Source organism: Camelus dromedarius, chromosome 8 (genome assembly GCF_036321535.1).
Source record: "Camelus dromedarius isolate mCamDro1 chromosome 8, mCamDro1.pat, whole genome shotgun sequence".
In the NCBI taxonomy this organism is placed as follows: Eukaryota; Metazoa; Chordata; class Mammalia; order Artiodactyla; family Camelidae; genus Camelus; species Camelus dromedarius.
In genome coordinates, this window is record NC_087443.1 from 2,830,190 (window position 1) to 2,846,961 (window position 16,772).

Consider the following 16,772-nt stretch of genomic DNA (forward strand, 5'->3'; position numbering starts at 1 on the left):
AACCCAGGACCTCGCGCGTGCTAAGCACGCGCTCTACCACTGAGCTGTACCTCCCGCGAGTCCATTTAGAATGCCAGGAACCCAGGCAGGTCCACGACCCATCCACATGGCAGGCGTGGCGGGGCCGGGTCTGAGGCCGTGGTTTCCCGACACCTACGGCGTGTCCTTACCAGCAGCACAGGCCTCCTGTCCCCTCCTGGGCCCGCTCTTGTAGGGTGAGCCAGGAGCCACTGTGCCAGGTGTTAAAGTTCTGCAGGTAGGAGGCAGGCTGAGCCCGCGGGAGGACTAGCCCCGGTCATCATTTTGTTCTGCCAAACCCAGAAGGGCGAGTTCCTGCCTGCAGGGTCTGAGACTCTCCCACCCCCGTGGGATGGGGTGTATGGGGGCAGGTTCCCTCCGACGGTCTCTTGGGCGTGAGACCGCCTGGCAGCTGCCCCTGGGGTGCGAGCCCCCTGTGGGCGGGAGTTTCAGGCTTGGTGCCATTGCATTGTTTTCGGTACTGCTTCAGCCCACGTCCAGAGCTGGGGACCAGCCGCTCAGTTATTTCTACTAAGGGGGAGGCTAAGCCTTTTTTTTTTTTTTTTTTTTCACTTGACCTTTAAACTCATGCCCTGCAGTAGCTTCATCACATATGCCCTTTGATTGACAAGTCTTCCCTTCCTGCTTTCAGATGTAAAATGCGCATGCGTGGCTGAGCCGTTCCGGGTGCTGCATCTGTGCACGCGGGCACACACGTGTGTTTGCAGTTTCCTGCTGCACACGGGCCCTGCTCATTAACATCTCCTGTCACCCAGGTCTGAGCACCGTGGCTCCCCCGATTCACCACGGACCCCCGGTTCCTACCGCCGTGATCCCCCTGCCCCCCGGGACCCACCTCCTCTTTGCGCAGACGGGGAAGATAGAACGCGTCCCCCTGGAGGGAAGCACCATGGTGAAGACCGAGGCCAAGGCGCTGCTTCACGCCCCGGTGAGTGCGGGCTGACTGCGCGTGGGGATGACTTCGGCCTTGGTGGCCTGGAACAACGAGCAGGGGGGAGTCAGACCCGGGACTGGGGCTGGACCCCTGGACCCAGGTGCCTCGTCGTTCTGCGTGACCCTGGTGTCCATCTCTAGATGAAGCCACCGTATTCCTGAGCCCACCCCCCCACCCCCCCCCGCCAGGCTTGAGAGTGGGAGCAGAAACGGGAGGCCTTCCTTCCAGAGACCACTTGGTATCTGACCCCTCGGGTGGGGGCGTCATGTGAGCTTGCTATGGTGTCTGCGTGCATCCGCAGAGTTTGGTCTTGCCATTCCTGCTAAATTGGCAAAGTGACTCATCTTTCCACAGCCGCTGGTCACAGGATCCTCTTATCTGCCCAGAGGCAGTAACGAGCTTTAGCTTAGAGCTTGTCAAAGCTTCAGAGAGGTGTTTTGTGAGTTGGGGAATTCTGGTCCCATAGATAGAAGTCAGACACTTCTGAAAAGACATTGTTTTATCTGTGATCCCGAACTTCTGCCAGGAAACCAAACCTAAGACCCAGATGCTTCTGGCTATGGACTCAGTCAGGGATGCCAGGCCATCGGGGTCCCCTAGGGAGTGAAGAAGTAACAGTGAGCAGGCGTCAGCTCTTGGAGATGAAAGTCCAGGAGAAATTCTTGTCATCCTCAGTTCTGGCTGCAGAGCCTGCTTGAAAATTCTGGGTAGACATTTTGCTTGGGCTTCTTTGCCACATCCGGTCTTTCTTCTCCTTTTCCTTTCCCTCCTCCCGTCCTTCCTGCCTGCCTTATTTTCTCTTCCTGCATCCGTCACCACATCACAGACCCCACACACTGCCACACCCCCTCTCCTTTCTGACCAGGGGAGAAACGTGATCCAAAAAAGCCTGCAAAATAAAAATGCTTCTCAGAAGCCTCTTGCAAAGTGGTCTTGATTGGATTCACGTTCTTATCCAGCACAAAACCCTCTGATGGATGCACCCTTCATGCAGAATAAAAACCAGTTCTTCCCATGGCCTCTGAGTACCTCTCCCACCCCCACTCCCTACCACTGCATCCTCACTCACCAGCTGCAGCCCTCAGGCTTTCTGGCTGGGCCCTCAACATGCACAAACATTCCCACCTCAGGGCCTTTGCACTTGCTGTCTCCCTATCTGGGGTTCTCTCACTCCAGACACTTGCATTGCTCACTTCACTCACATTTCTGCTGGCACATCACCTCTGAGAGAAGACTGTCCCTATTTCAACTACAACCTCCATTTATCCTGCTTTGTTTTTCATCGAGCACCCAGCACTACTCAATACATTATATATCAGTGTATATGTTCAGTTTCCTGTGTATCTCTTCCCACCAAGAATACAGGCAGGCACGACCAGAAAATGTTGCCTGCTGTATTTCGTGGAGGTACGTGTTTCCCAGTGGTGTTCCCAGATCCCCAGACAGTGCTTGGCACTCAAAAAATATTTGCTGAAGGGACGAGTACGTGAGTTTTGTGTTCTGTTGCCTCCCAGAAGCATAAATCCTTCGAAGGGTAATCACCATTCTTCACTAGCACACACTCCCAGGTCGTGGGAGTGGCTTAAATTCCCTGTGAAATTCATGTTCCCCCAAGACCGAGGGAAGAGGCTAAAATCTCAAGGGAAGCTATGAAAAGCAGATGATTGAGGTGGGATCGGTGGAGGGGAGGGAGCCGAAACAACACGATAAATACTCACTGTGTTCTGTCTGCTTAGTTTTACATTCAGCTGTTTGTAAGTGCAGAGTTCAAGGCCGTTAAGTACTTTTACATTGTTGTGCAACCATCATCACCGTCAGTCTCCGGAACTTTTTTCATCATCCCAAACTGAACCTCTGTATCCATGAAATAACAACTCCTTCCTCCACCCCCCCAACCCAACCCCCAGCCCTTAGCAACCCCCATTCTACTTCCTGTCTATGAGTTTGCCTGTTCTGGGTCCCTCCTCTACGTGGAATCATACAGTATTTGCCCTTTTGTAACTGGTTTACTTCTCTCTGCATAATATCTGTAAGTTTCATCCATGTTGTAGCATGTGTAAGAATTTCCTGACTTTTTAAGGCTGAATAACATTCCATTGAAAATATATCACATTTTGTTTACCCATTCATCCATCAGCGGACACATGGGTTGCTTCCACCTTTTGGCTATTGTGAATAATGCTGAATAATGTGAATAAAGTTGCTATGAACATGGGTTTACAAACCTCTATATTCGAGTCCTTGCTTTCACTTCTTTTGAATATAAACCAGACGTGGAATTGCTGAATTACACGGTAATTCTATTTTTAATTTTTTGAGGAACCGCCATACTGTTTTCCTTAGCAGCTGCACCGTTTTGTATTCCCACCACCAGAGCACAAAGGCCACAATTTCCCTTTTACCTTGTCAGCACTTATTATTTTCTGTTTTTTTTAATAGCAGCTGCCCTCACGTGTGAAGTGGTATCTCTCTGTGGTTTTGATTTGCGTTTCTCTGATGATCAGCGGTGTTGAGCATCTTCTCATGCACTTATGGACCATTTGTGTATCTTCTTTGGAAAAATGTCTTCTCAGAGCCGTTGCCCATGTAGTAATTGGATTGTTTGGTTGTTACTGAGTTGTCGGAGTTTTTTGTATATTCTAGATAATTAACCCCTTATCAGGTATGTGATTTGGAAATATTTTCTCTCCGTCCATGAGCTGGTGCTTGTTTCCTTTTATGAACAAATGTTTTTAGTTTTGATAAAGTCCCATTTATGTATTTTTGCTTTTGATGTCATATCCAGGAAATCATTGCCAAATCCAGTGTCCTGAAGCCTTCCCCTTGGCTTCCTTTTAAGAGTTTTATAGTTTTAGTTCTTCCATTTAGATCTCTGATTCATTTTGAGTTATTTTTTAGGTATGGTGGAAGGTTTGGGTCTCTGTGTCCTTTTTGCCCTGACCTTTTTGGGGGAAGTGTCTGCTGAGAACCCTGATTCTCCCAGTGAGAGATCGTCCTGGCCCCCCACTTGTGTGGACCCCAGAGCCTCACTTTGCATTTCCAGAAACATTTGAGAGTAAGCTTGTAAGTTTCTACCAAAAAGGAAAAAAAAAAACGCCTGCTGGGATTCTGACGTGGAGGGCACTGGACCTTTACCTCCATTTAGGGAGAATTGATACCTTAGCGATATTAAATCCTATGATTGACCCATTAAACTAACTTGTGTCTTCATTTGTTTGGGTCTTCTTTAATTTCACTCTGCAGCATTTTGTAGTCTTTAGTACAGAATCTTGCACATTTAAAGATACTTACTATTAATTTCTTTGTTTTTGTTGCTGTTATAGACATTATTATTTAAAAATTCTACTTTATGCTAGTGTGTAGAAATACAATTTTATATTCACCTTGCATCTTGCAGCCTTGCTAGATTTAATTGTTAGTTAAAATAATATTATAGATTCTCCAGAATCTTCTACGTAAATGATCATTGTCTTAGAACAGAGTGGTTTTACCTCTTCATTTCCAATATTTATGTCTTTTAAGTTTTTTTTAAATGATCTTCAGGTAAGCAAAGATATCTTAGGCAATATACAAAAGGCATTAGCCATAAGAGAAAAAAAATAATAAATTGGACTTAATAAAAATTTAAAACTGCTACACTTCAAAAACATCAAGAAAATTAAAAAGTGCTCTGTACCAAGAGGAACACACACAAATATATGTGTATAACAAAAGATGTTCATCTGAAATATGTAAAGAACTCCTATGACTCAATAAGAAACATTTAAAAATTGGACAAAAGACTTGAAGACACTTCATCTTCAAAGGTATCCAGATGCCTGTAAGCACATGAAAGGTTCCTACCGTCCTTAGTCACTCACGTGCTAGGAGGGGGCCACTCTCACCACTGCTCTGTGCTTCCAGGACAAAGTCATCATCGGGCTGGCCTTTGACTGTGTGGACAAGATGGTTTACTGGACCGACATCAGCGAGCCTTCCATTGGGAGAGCCAGTCTGCAGGGCGGAGAGCCGACCACCATCATCCGGCAAGGTGGGCAAGCCAGGATCCTTCTTGCTTTTTGGTTTTGCTTCCAGCAGCTCAGGTGGCTCTTGGGAGGGCGTGGAGGGGGCGGTGAAGAGTTGCTCACAGGACATGGTAATGGGAGAGGGGCTGGCTTCTCAACTTTCAACACCACCCTTTCCAGCCTTCTCTGAAGAGTCCTTCTGGGACTCATTAAATCATGAACACCTTAGCGGGGACTTGCTGCTAGCCCAAGGAGAACATTAAAACAGAGCCAGTGTCCGTACCTTTATCTGAAAGCTTACGTAGTCAGTTTTAATGAATAGTGAAGGCCAGACTCGGCCATCCAGTCTGGATACACCTTTCTCCCTCTGGCTTCGAAGCCCAGAATTGAGTCTCTGAGTGTGTGCTGCACAGGGTGCTTCACTGGGGTTTTCCCAAAGGCAACAGGCAGAGGAATCAAAAAGATGGGAGGGTCAGAAACGTGGCGGCGAATACAGTCCTGGAGAGCTGAGTCTGCTCCCAAGGCAGCTGAGTCGAAGGTTTGTCACTTCACCCTGTAAGATCGCGGCGGGGCGGGTCTCTTTTCTGCCTCGCCCCCGCTGGTACTTGGTCAGATTACCGGACGATGACAGCACATCAGGCTGAACTTTGACGGACATTTCTCAGCTTTTTGGTCGCATCGCTGATTATAAAAGTGCATGGCATTGTGGCCCAGGCCACCCCCGACACTCAGCCTCCATCCCTTAACTTACAGATGCCGATTTAAGCCAAGGGCTGTTCACACAGGACTTTGTCAGGCACAGATCCCGGATAAAGGTTTTCCAGGGAGTGGGACCGGCACATAGGCATAAAGGAAGGCGCTTACATTCAACAAGTCAAGGCTATTTAACATGGATATGTTTTATCAAGGTTAATGCCCATGACAACAAAAATCCAAGGACCTGTAAACATCCTCGTGCACTGAAGAGGCCACATGTTTCATGTTGCTAAGTCGGTGACTCATCGGCTGATTTGGAAGTGTTTCCAATCCGAAGACACTGTCATGCCAGTGGTATTTGCTACATAAAATCATCTTGTTCCCTCAGGAAAACCCTCAAAATCAATGATACATCTTTAAAATATATGAGCCTCTTCGGTATTTCTTCTTACGCAGGGCCGAGTATAGCTTTTCCAATTTCCAATTTAACATTTCCCAGCAAGTGATACTCTGGAAGGGTCCCTGCGTCCCGGGGCCAGTTTTTCCTTCTTTGGCTCCTTTAGAAGAGATGATACAGCAGGATTGTCAAGCTGAGGTTGAGTTCAGCATGTTTGACTTCGGTCATAAACCTCGCACTCTTTTCTGGAAGCCAATGTGCTATTTAAATAATGTCTGCTAGTCTTCGTGGCTCTTGCTTTAATGGGCAGAAGTTTGAAAGTGCCTTTTTGTATCTTATCACCGTTAAGAATGCTGTTGCTCTGATCTATGATTTGACTTCAAACCCCAGTGGAAGAGGGGAGTAGGTCATCGTCTGCTATTTCCTGTTGCTTTTGGAATTGATAACCATCCAAGAGAGCTGTGAGCACAGTTAAGAAACATTCCAGGCAAAAGCTCGCTGTGAAAACACAGAATTAAATCGGAATGTGATCTTTGCAGAGGAAAGATCACTGGGAAATTTTTTTTTTAATTTAAAAAGAGAGAAAGTAGCTTCCGCTTGAACCTTCATCCTGGTGCATGTGGTTGTACATCCCTAGTGAGTGAAGGAGCCAGTGGGATCTTTTCTTTCCTTTCTAATTTCAGGCCAATTTCATGTAGTTGGAATTCTGGGCCTCCCTGTCTTTCCTTGAGCTCAAGTCCTAATCAGATATCTCTAACAAGTACCATCCTCTGTTTCCTTTCGACATGAACAGTGCAGAATATTACTTCCCTGCTGTCTTCCCGTCTTGCCCTGACTCACAGCAAAGGGCGAGGCTTTCCAGGCCTTTCCTTTGGCTCTGTAGCCCAGAAAGAAGTATTCTCCTGGTGAGGGGAGGAGGTCTGGTTGCTCTTGGGTTTGGCGTCAGGACCAGGGCTGTTTATAAAGGGACATGACGTGGAGTTCCTTCCCAGGCTTCCCCAGGCATCTGGAAAGATGCTCTTCCCCCCGCCATCCTGTGCGTGTCTGAGCACTGACGCCCCTCACACAGGATGTGCTCCTTCCAGATATACCCCAGAAGGACTTGTGGTTGCGTCTGAGAGTCGGAAGGGGCCTTTAGGGGTTAGCGGCCCCTTTGCCTCTAGGGATGTGGGACATATTCGAATACTTTATAAAACTTTGCTTTGGGTCTGAATAATAAAGACCTTGTTCAACTGCTGTTTCTCATTCTTAAGAAACTTCCTCTGGATCGTGGTGGTCCTTCAAGGGGGGCTTTGACATTTCCGGCATTGACAGTCATGGTCGTGTTAGGAGTCCAGTGAAGGCCCATACCGAGGGGGCCGGGGGTCGGGATTGCTTCTGTGTTGAGGGGAGAACACAGTGCTGGGCTGGTTTCTTTCTCCCGGGTCCCAGGGTCAGGGCAGCTCCACCCCCGGCTCTTCTCCTTCCTGTTTGCCCTGCCAGCCCTGCCAGGTGACCTTGAATTCTGTAGTCAGCAGTGGGGACAGAATCCCAGGTGACACCAGTAAAACCCTGGTGGGGTTTTTAACTTTTATTTTGATTGCATCTATAGTCAGGACACCGTTGTGATCTCGGACTTCTGATTAGGTTAGGGGGACGTTGAAGGTTCACATTGCGGTCCGTTTACCTCGTGGCAACCCCTGGCTTGCAAATCAGTTACTTACAACCTGGCAAAGACTTCTGAGGAGTTATCTGCAATCACTGACACCCTATCTTTATACTCCTAATACTCGTATAAAAGTGATAACAGCTCTGATTTCTTGTATATATCATTTCTCTGAAATGACTTTTTTCCCCATTAGCAAGTAGCAAGTCTGTTTGTCCATCTCCCCATCTTCAGATCTTCCAGTGCCTCCCCTTGGCCTGTGGGAGAAGCTGTAAGCTCATGAACATGGGCACCTACCTTCATCTCTGGCCGCCTTCCACCCTCGTGGTCTGCAGCCATACAAAATTATGAACAGCTCACTTCAAGCCACGTCCAGTCTTCCTTTATACCTATGTGCTGGTCCCTCTACCTGGAAAACCGTGATCCAGGATCTTTACCTGACAAAGTCCCTTTGTTACTTCAGGAGCCAGCTTTGCGAGGTGTGACGGCCCCGGGAATCTTTCCCTGGTCTCCCCAGGCTCCATGCCCCCACAGAACCCGGGACTCGGTCTGAATTGTGATTGGCTGTGGGCTCCTCGAAGGCGGGGCCACGGCTTCCGCATCACTGTGGGCCCAAGGCGGTGCGCAGGGTGGCTGTCCATCAAGGGACCTAGCGGCTTTTTTTAGCTTGCGGCCAAGTGTTACTTATAAACAACAAGCACTTCCCATCGCCATTGGTTTTCTCAACGTGCAAGGACTAGACTCCAGGTGGAGTAGCACTGAGTAATCAGAAATCAGTAATCTTACCTGCTAAAAAAAGCAAAAAACCACCCCAGTAGTGCTCTGTGTTGGCCTCTAGATCTCGGAAGCCCAGAAGGCATCGCTCTTGACCATCTTGGCCGCAACATCTTCTGGACGGATTCTCACCTGGATCGGATCGAAGTGGCAAAGCTGGATGGCTCCCAGCGCCGGGTGCTGTTTGAGACCGATTTGGTGAATCCCAGAGGCATCGTAGCGGATTCCGTGAGAGGGTATCTCTGTAGATCTGTGTGTGCACCTGTTCCGCTTGTATCCGCCCCTTTTGGAGCTTCTCAAATGTCAGGCTGTAACTCCCGCATTGCTCTCCTGCCATGAGTGCGTTTAGGATGAATGGGTTACAGCCAGTGGCTTGTAGATACATGGAGAAACGCCAGAACGTTTACACCACGTTCCACACTCAAGTCTTTTACCGAGAGAAGTTTGATATTTCCATTTGGGTTGAATGTGGATCAACACCTGGGTTGTATCAGCCCCAGACGAGCATCAGGGGAGCATAAATGTATCCCAGGGGCTCCCTCCTGGGGGCCAACCCCACGTGGACACCTTGGAGACCCCTCCTGTGGGTTTCGTCAGCACACAGTGCTCTCTCTCTCCCCCTTCCCCTCACTGCAAGCTCTGCATCTCACACACCAGGCCCGTGGCTCCTTCCCTTGGAGACCGCAGCCCTTGTTCTGTGGCGCCTCCTGGCGGCAGGTGCCATGATCACCGCCTCTGCCAGCATCCGCTCCTGCGCCCAGCTCCTGGGTCAGCTCTGCCTTCCTGTGTGGTGACAGCAGGTGGGATTGCCACAGGTTTATGTCACTTACGCTTAAGGGAAGTGAAATCATTAGTAACAGAGTAGGCAGTTTCAAGCGAAGAACCCAATCCAAGTGTCTTTGCGAAGGAAAATGTGTCTTACCACCTCCACGTGTCTTAGCCATTCTGTGCTTCAGCGTCTGCTCTCGTCTTCATCGGGGGTTCCGTGAACGTTTTCTCCTGCGTCTTCATGATCTCTCTTCCTCCTTCTCCCCACTCCTCCCCTCCAGGAACCTTTATTGGACAGATTGGAACAGAGACAGCCCCAAAATTGAAGCTTCCTACATGGACGGCACACACCGGAGGATCCTTGTGCAGGACGACCTGGGCTTGCCCAACGGGCTCACCTTTGATGCCTACTCATCTCAGCTCTGCTGGGTGGACGCAGGTGATGCCAAGCCCCAGGCCTGGCTCCTGGGTGGGAACAGTGCTTTGTTTTCGACCAAGTATTGTTACCCAGAGTGATCCAGCCCCGTTGGTACATAGGAGTATCTGTTATAGGGAAGAGAGCTTAAGATAACTGTTTTTTTCCTCTACACAAAAACAGCTGCATATCTTTGCTCTGAAATGTTGTTTCCCTGGGCTTGGCGCAGTCCAGGGAGAGCTCTCCATCTTCTAGGCCAGCAAACGACAGCCCCTGGGCCAAATCCAACCTGTGGCCTGTTTTGGTATAACCCTGGGAGCTATAAACGGTTTTTACATGTTTGAATGTTACATTTTAAAAGGTTATATCAATGCTTATATGAGGTCCTCAATTTTGCCTCTTGGCCCAGAAAACCTAAAATAGTTACTATCTGGCCCTTTAAAGACAAAGTCTGCTGACCCCCAGAGCCGGTCCTCATCCTGACACTGAGCAATTCTCTGACTTATAGTCTTGTAGCTCCTGCTTGTCCCCAAATGTTTAGACAGGTAAAGTCATGCAGCTCTGATTGTGGGCCCTTGCCTGGGCAGATCTGGGGTGTCCCTCGGGCAAGGGATGTGGGCAGGATGCTCAGTCAGGGAGGAGTGTCAATCATCCATCAAATCTCTGCTGAGTTCCTGCTTTGTCCCAGATGCTGTCAGGTGCCACGGGGGATGCAGAGAGTAAAACATGCACAGTTAGATGAAAACCCGAGCCTTAGGTCGGTCCTAACGCGGGCGCTGGTGCCAGGCTGTGCACAGCTGCTAACCCCGTGGCGCAGTTTAGCAGTTTTTGTGCACGCTGACATCCACCTGACCTGGAGGAGCAGGCAAGGCTTTAGTCATCAGAATCCCTAACCTGAAGCTGTGGTTTTTCATGAATATGTTTCCCCTTAGAGTTCCGTGTGTTCCTCTGACTCACCTTAAGATATGCATTGTACCCATCACCGTTTCTTTTTCTTTCAATTGAAGTATAGTCAGTTTACAATGTTGCATTAATATCTGGTGTGCAGCACAATGTCTCAGTCATCCATAGACACATATTTTTTCCATGTTCTTTTTCATTATAGGTAGCTGTAAGATACTGACTACAGTTCCCTGTGCTGTACGATAGAAACTTGTCTATCTATTTTATATATGGTAGTTACTATCTGCAAATCTTGAACTCCCAATTTATCCCTCCCCACCCCTTTTCCCCACTGGTGACCATAAGTTTGTTCTTTATGTCTCTGAGTCTGTCTCTGTTTTGTAAATAACCCAGAACTGGAGATTGTCATCCTAAGTGAGAGGGAGAAAGAAAAATACCATATGATATCAATTACATGTGGAATCTAAAAAAATAACACAAAGGAACTTATTTACAAACAATTTAGCAATTCTGAGGGCTGTGAATGCAAGGAGGGGAGGCCTGGAGCGGCTTCAGGGAGGAGGGGTTACAGCGGGAGCTGGGAGACGGCATCCTTCCCACTCAGTTCCCAGCCTCTGCGGGAGTGGGGAAACGGGGTACCGTCCCTCTGCCCCGGCTCCCGTCCCCCATCAGAACCAGGTGTAGTGCTGGATGGAGGTGGGGTTGACCAGTGGGAGGGGCCAGGGAGGACGAACAGACACCTTTCTCATTTAGAAGAGCAAGTCCTCAGGATCTGAGCGCGTACCGCTGACTTTGACCCTTGCCTGACTCTCGCGTTTGGACACAAAGGGACCGTTTCTTGTGTGAACAATGGACGGCTTGTTTCCACCCCACACAGGCACCCATCGGGCCGAATGCCTGAAGCCCAGTCAGCCCAGCAGACGCACGGTTCTTGAAGGCCTCCAGTATCCTTTTGCTGTCACGAGCTATGGGAAGAATCTGTATTACACAGACTGGAAGACGTACGTCAGCTGCTGCAGCGCGGGGGCCGGGGCTGCCCTGCCGCCCTCCCTGGGGGCCACGCCCCTCCCAAGTCGCCCCTGGCCCTGCCCTTCCAGCCTCCAGAGCTGGGCGAGGCGGGCGATTGAGGGGCGGGCAGGGCTACTCGGGAAGCAGGGGGCGCTATTTATTATCCGGACGCCCCTGGGTGGGCAGCTTTGAGTCCTCGAACTTGGACTTCCTGAGCGTGTCTGTTCTTCCCCCAGGAGCTGGCCTGGGCCACTCGGCTGGTGGGCTCCGTGCCCACAACCCCCACTCCGTGCCCCAACTTCATTATAGTCCTTTAACTGCGGTGTTCCCGAAGTGCCCTCTTGACCAGTCCTTCCTGCAGAGGCCGGGGTTTAAACGGCGCTAGCTGCTGTGGTGGGGGCATCCGTGTAGAAAGCCCATTGCCCAGCCTGGGACTTGGAGCTGGAGGGCTGGCCTTGTTCTAAGAAGCCAGAGAAGCGCAGGCTTGACGCCGCCTGGGAAGAGGAGGGTGGGTGGGAAGCAAGGCCAGTGTGTCTGTTGTGGCTGCCAGTGCATCCCCCAGACCACGGAAGAGACGGCCCTGTAGAGAGGAGGTCGAGCCATCGGCTGTGTTCTCACCACCTGTCCTCTGGGGCTCCGTAGGAATTCTGTGGTTGCTGTGGACCTTGCTGTTTCCAAAGAGTCGGACACCTTCCACCCTCACAAGCAGACCCGGCTGTACGGCATCGCCGCCGCTCTGTCTCAGTGTCCTGAAGGTAACTCCCTGGTGCTCTGACTGGTCAGGGGCTGGGGGCGCCCCAGCGCAGAGCCCACACTCCGGCTGATCCCTGTGTGGCTGTGGGTAGCCCGGGTCATGTGGCAGGTGAGACACAGTCCCTTCCACCAAGGGTCTTCACTGACACGTTGGTGAGCCGGGTGAACCGAAGGAAAGCGTTAGGGGAAGGAGTGGATGGTGGGCCAGGGCGAGGAAGAGCACTGGCTCTTGGAGTGGGCCTAGAAGTATGCGGCCTTCCGGCTCCGACCAGGGACGTCAGTGTTAGGATCTCTGCTGCTTTAAAAGTCCATCCATTTGGCCTGACAGCACCAACAGTAGTTAACAATAATAACCGTTGCCGGCGTGCACGTGATGCTGGGCACCGCTCCCGTGCCAAGTCGCTCAGCGTACTGACTGCTCTGTGTTCACTGGTTCACTTTGTCCTCATAGCAACCCTGTGAGGCGGGTACAACTCTTATGCCCACTTTATAAATAAGGAAGCTGAAGCCGCTTGCCTGAGGTGACACAGCTCACGGTGGCAGAAGCTGGGGTGAGCTGGGCGGCCTGGCTGCAGAGTCGAGCTGTGCCGCCTCTGCGAGACTCCTCTCCTCGCCGGCTCCCCTTCCCGCTCCCCCCACCCCCGTCCCCTAGTCAAGTGGCCAAGCCAGACAGAGAGTACTTTGTGCTGAAAAGCCCAGCTTCGTGTTCTAATCAGAGCTGGAAGCCTCTCCCTGGGGTCTGTTAAGTAACTGCGAGGCTGCCTGAGCTGTCGCGCTGACTTCTGCCTTTTCCAGGTCACAACTACTGCTCTGTGAACAACGGCGGCTGCACGCACCTCTGCTTGGCCACCCCTGGAGGCAGGACCTGCCGTTGCCCTGACAACACCCTGGGCGTTGACTGTATTGAGCTGAAGTGAAGTGAAGACCAGGGGGCCGAGTTCCCTCTCCAAGTATTTCACAGCCACACCCTACTTGAAAGGGTCCAAACTGCCTGACCTGGTGGCTCTGTGGCCACCAAGCCCAGGCCCAACCCAGCCTGTGCCCCAACTGGAATGGGACAGCCCCTGCCGCTACACAAAGACAGAGACCTCCCTGATCCCAACCCTCAGACAAGGCCACACAGCCCAAGGGAGGGTCAGATGCCGTCCCGGCGCTCCAGACCCTTCCCCAGCCTCCACTCCCCGGGCCTGCGCTGCCCCTTCCCAGGGGCCTTGCGAGCTCAGCCTCGCCGAGACGCCCATCGTCCAGTCAGCTGCTGGACACAGCAGCCAGGATCGTCTAGGCAAGGCTGTGAGGGAGGCAGGGAGTTAGCCCCCCTTACTTCTCTTGGTGCTCTGGTTTTCCTCTTTATCCTTCTGACCTTTCACCCTGGAATCCTGTACCACCCGCACCCTGCCGAAGGCCCACCTTTTAGCGAGCCAGCCTTGCCTTTCGATCAAAGCCCAGCCTGTCCCAGGGACGCATGAGCGTTTGGTAGGTCATACTGAGCAGCCCCTCCCGGGTGCGTCACTGGCATCTCCACAGTGGCCTTTGGTAGTGAAGGGCTTACATCACAGGAGCGTCCAGTAGGAAGGAACTGCAAGGTGTCAAGTCAGATGTTTGAGGATGGGGATTCTACTGATGTGCCTTAAATGATACCAAAGATCACCAAATTGTCCTCCTTTGTCCAAAGCGCTTAGATGCCAGCCCCTGGTCTCCTGGGCACCGCAGCCCCACCATGGCACCTGTGCCCAGCCCCCTCGTGGAGACCCACCCGAGACACGGGCCGGGGCCAGTGGCAGTGACCTCCCCCTGTTGTCCCTCACCTCTGGCCTCCACTCCTGAGAGCCAGTCTGCAGCCAGCCATGACCCTGCTCCTCCTTTGTCTCCCCTTCTGTCCGTGGCCCTTGCTGTCCGTATTCTCAGCTGAAGACATAATCCAGGAGGGTTAAGTTGGATATCTATATATGGCCCCAACCCTTCACTGCTCATTGGTGTAATTAAAAGGACCATTGCCACGTTTCATGTTCATGTTTCTCCAGTTGGTTTAGAAAACATCTCCTGATCACATGAGTAGCTAGTGTTATTATTTTTTTTAATGAGCTGCTTCCCAGAGTCCTAGAACAGTGGAAACTTTGGATTGGAAGCTGAGCATCAGGAGGTTGAGTCAGTGAAGTCTAGGGTGAAGGAGCAGAGAAGACCCCGTGACAGTATCGCAAAGAGATCAACCAGAAGCAGGAATGAAAACCCAAGAGTAAAGGCAGAGGAGGGGATTTAACAGAATTGGGAAGAAAACCTTTTAAATAACCCCGAAGGGAAAACGGCATATTCTTTGCCAAAGAACACTTACACGCAAGACCGCGGAAGAAATGGCCTGGTTTTCTCCTTCAGGGGGCGATCCCTCTGCTTATCTGCAAAGCTCAGCACACGTAGCCCCCCCACCCCCTTACCTGCAGCACACTGGAGCCTGAATTGAGAGAGAGCCTTTCCCGGAATAATTGGAGTTTGACTTGAGAGGCAGGTATATCCCCAAGCATCACAAGGTTTGGAGAACATATGGATCTTTTTTTTCATATCGTTCCACCCCATAAATTAGCTTCACTTTATTTTTATATTTATCACGCCCCCTATATCAAATGTTCTGTCGTAATTTTTTGTATAGTTTTTATAACTTTTATTCATTCTACTAGATTCATTCTAAACCGTTTTAAATGGTAAATTCTTAAACTGTGGAAACCGTTGAAGGTGCTTATTAACTCTTCCCCCAGATTTGTACAAGTATTGGATGATTCCTTGAGTTTACAGCTGTATAAATACTAGTGCAGAAAATAAATTTTTTTCTTAAAAAAGTTTCCTCTACCTTGTTTGAACGAAGCTATTTAAAGTTGAGAGGTGGAATCACAATGGAAAGACAGACATTTAATAATCCACAAACCCTTTTCAGCCCCCAGAGTTACAGAGGATTGTCTGTTTTCTAAGCACATCCCCAAACTGAGGGACTGGTGATTGACTTAAAGATTAATTCTATCATAGATCTCAAAGCACCCTTTGAAACATTGTTTTCATTTTTGAGAAACGTTTCTGCTGCAGGCAGTAGGGTTTCCTGATGCAGTTCTGAAGAGGAGCTGTGGTTTCCTCCCCTCCCTGCTTCTAGAGGAAACCAAGATGCCTTCCTGACGTTGGCCGTGAAGTAAGACCGCTGATCTGCTCTAAGCTGCGACCGGTGGTCAGTGCTGCCCATGCTCGCCCCTGGGTGGGTGAGCACGGGCCTTTGACTTGGACGGAGCATTGCAGGAATGGGGCGCTCAGAGCAGCAGTTGTAGAGAGGGGAATAGGCGCATCGTGACGTGACCTGCTAGTGAAGCGACCATCAGTGAATCAGCCACCAATGTGAGTTTTTTGACGGGGACAACCTATGTTAGGGCTGAAACTTACAGTGTTTTATTCTGGTCATAAAATCTGTTTACCTACAGGTGACGTCAGGGAAAGGGGTGGAGTTAAAGCTCCAGGAATCCATCCCTCTAGCAAAAGAACCATTGAACTGGCAGGAGCCGTCGGAATAAACAACTCTGCCGAGGAGGGAGCTTGATGAAGTGGATGGTCAATTTTGGTCAGTTTCAGTCAGTTTCAGCCTCCCTTTAATATCACCCTCCATCACCCAGCCCCAGGACAGTCAGCCATGGGACAGCAACCCACGTTCCTAGTGTGGCCGCTAGAGCCAGGTGCCTACTTTAAGCAATAGGAGCTGACATTTCTCATCAAAAATCAGGGTTGTGGGTTCTGATTGCTGATTGCTGCTTTCAGCTGTTGGGAGGGTGGGCAGCAGAGTGAAGACTTCTTCACGACATTGGGTTTAGCAATGATTTCTTGTATACGACACCAAAGGCACAAGCAGCCATAGAAAAAGACAAATTGGTCTTCATCAAAATTAAAAACTTTTGTGCATCAAAAGAGCCCATCAAGACAGTGAAAAGATAACCAGTCCACGGAATCTTACATCTGATAAGGGTTAATATCCAGAATATATAAAGAGCTACAATTCAACAATAACAAAAGCAACCCAACTCAAAAACTCAAAGTTTTTTAACAAATATATTTTCAAAGAAGACATACAAAGAGCCAATAAGCTCACGAAAAGATAGTCAACATCATTCATCAGGGAAAAGCCAGTCAAAACCACAGCTAGATTCCACTTCACACCCACTAGGACGGCTGTGAAAAAAGTGCCTAACAAGTGTCGAGGAGGGCACGGAGAGCTGGGGACCTTGTGCACCGCCAGTGAGGTTCCCCACCTCACACATACCCTTAAACCTCCCTCAGATACCCGAATGTAAGTACATCTGGCTTTTGCTTGAGATTGCCAACTGGGAGAAAAATAAAAAATAAAAAGCACAACATAGAAGTTGAGAATTATGTTTTATTCAGCAAACTTACTGAGGACTTAAGCCCGGGAGACG

The 16,772-nt window shown here is 50.0% G+C and overlaps 1 protein-coding gene across 1 annotated transcript in view; it reads left to right on the forward strand.

Annotated features, from left to right (window-relative positions):
• Positions 1 to 14,340, forward strand: part of NID1 (nidogen 1) — a 79,632-nt gene extending 65,292 nt beyond the window's left edge. The window contains exons 14-20 of the mRNA XM_031460815.2: positions 795 to 967; positions 4,877 to 5,003; positions 8,554 to 8,725; positions 9,539 to 9,696; positions 11,453 to 11,576; positions 12,226 to 12,338; positions 13,132 to 14,340. Coding sequence (XP_031316675.2) covers positions 795 to 967; positions 4,877 to 5,003; positions 8,554 to 8,725; positions 9,539 to 9,696; positions 11,453 to 11,576; positions 12,226 to 12,338; positions 13,132 to 13,253 — 989 coding nt within the window. The 3' untranslated portion in view covers positions 13,254 to 14,340. The remainder of the gene's footprint in view (positions 1 to 794; positions 968 to 4,876; positions 5,004 to 8,553; positions 8,726 to 9,538; positions 9,697 to 11,452; positions 11,577 to 12,225; positions 12,339 to 13,131) is intronic.
• The last annotated feature ends 2,432 nt before the right edge of the window (positions 14,341 to 16,772 follow it).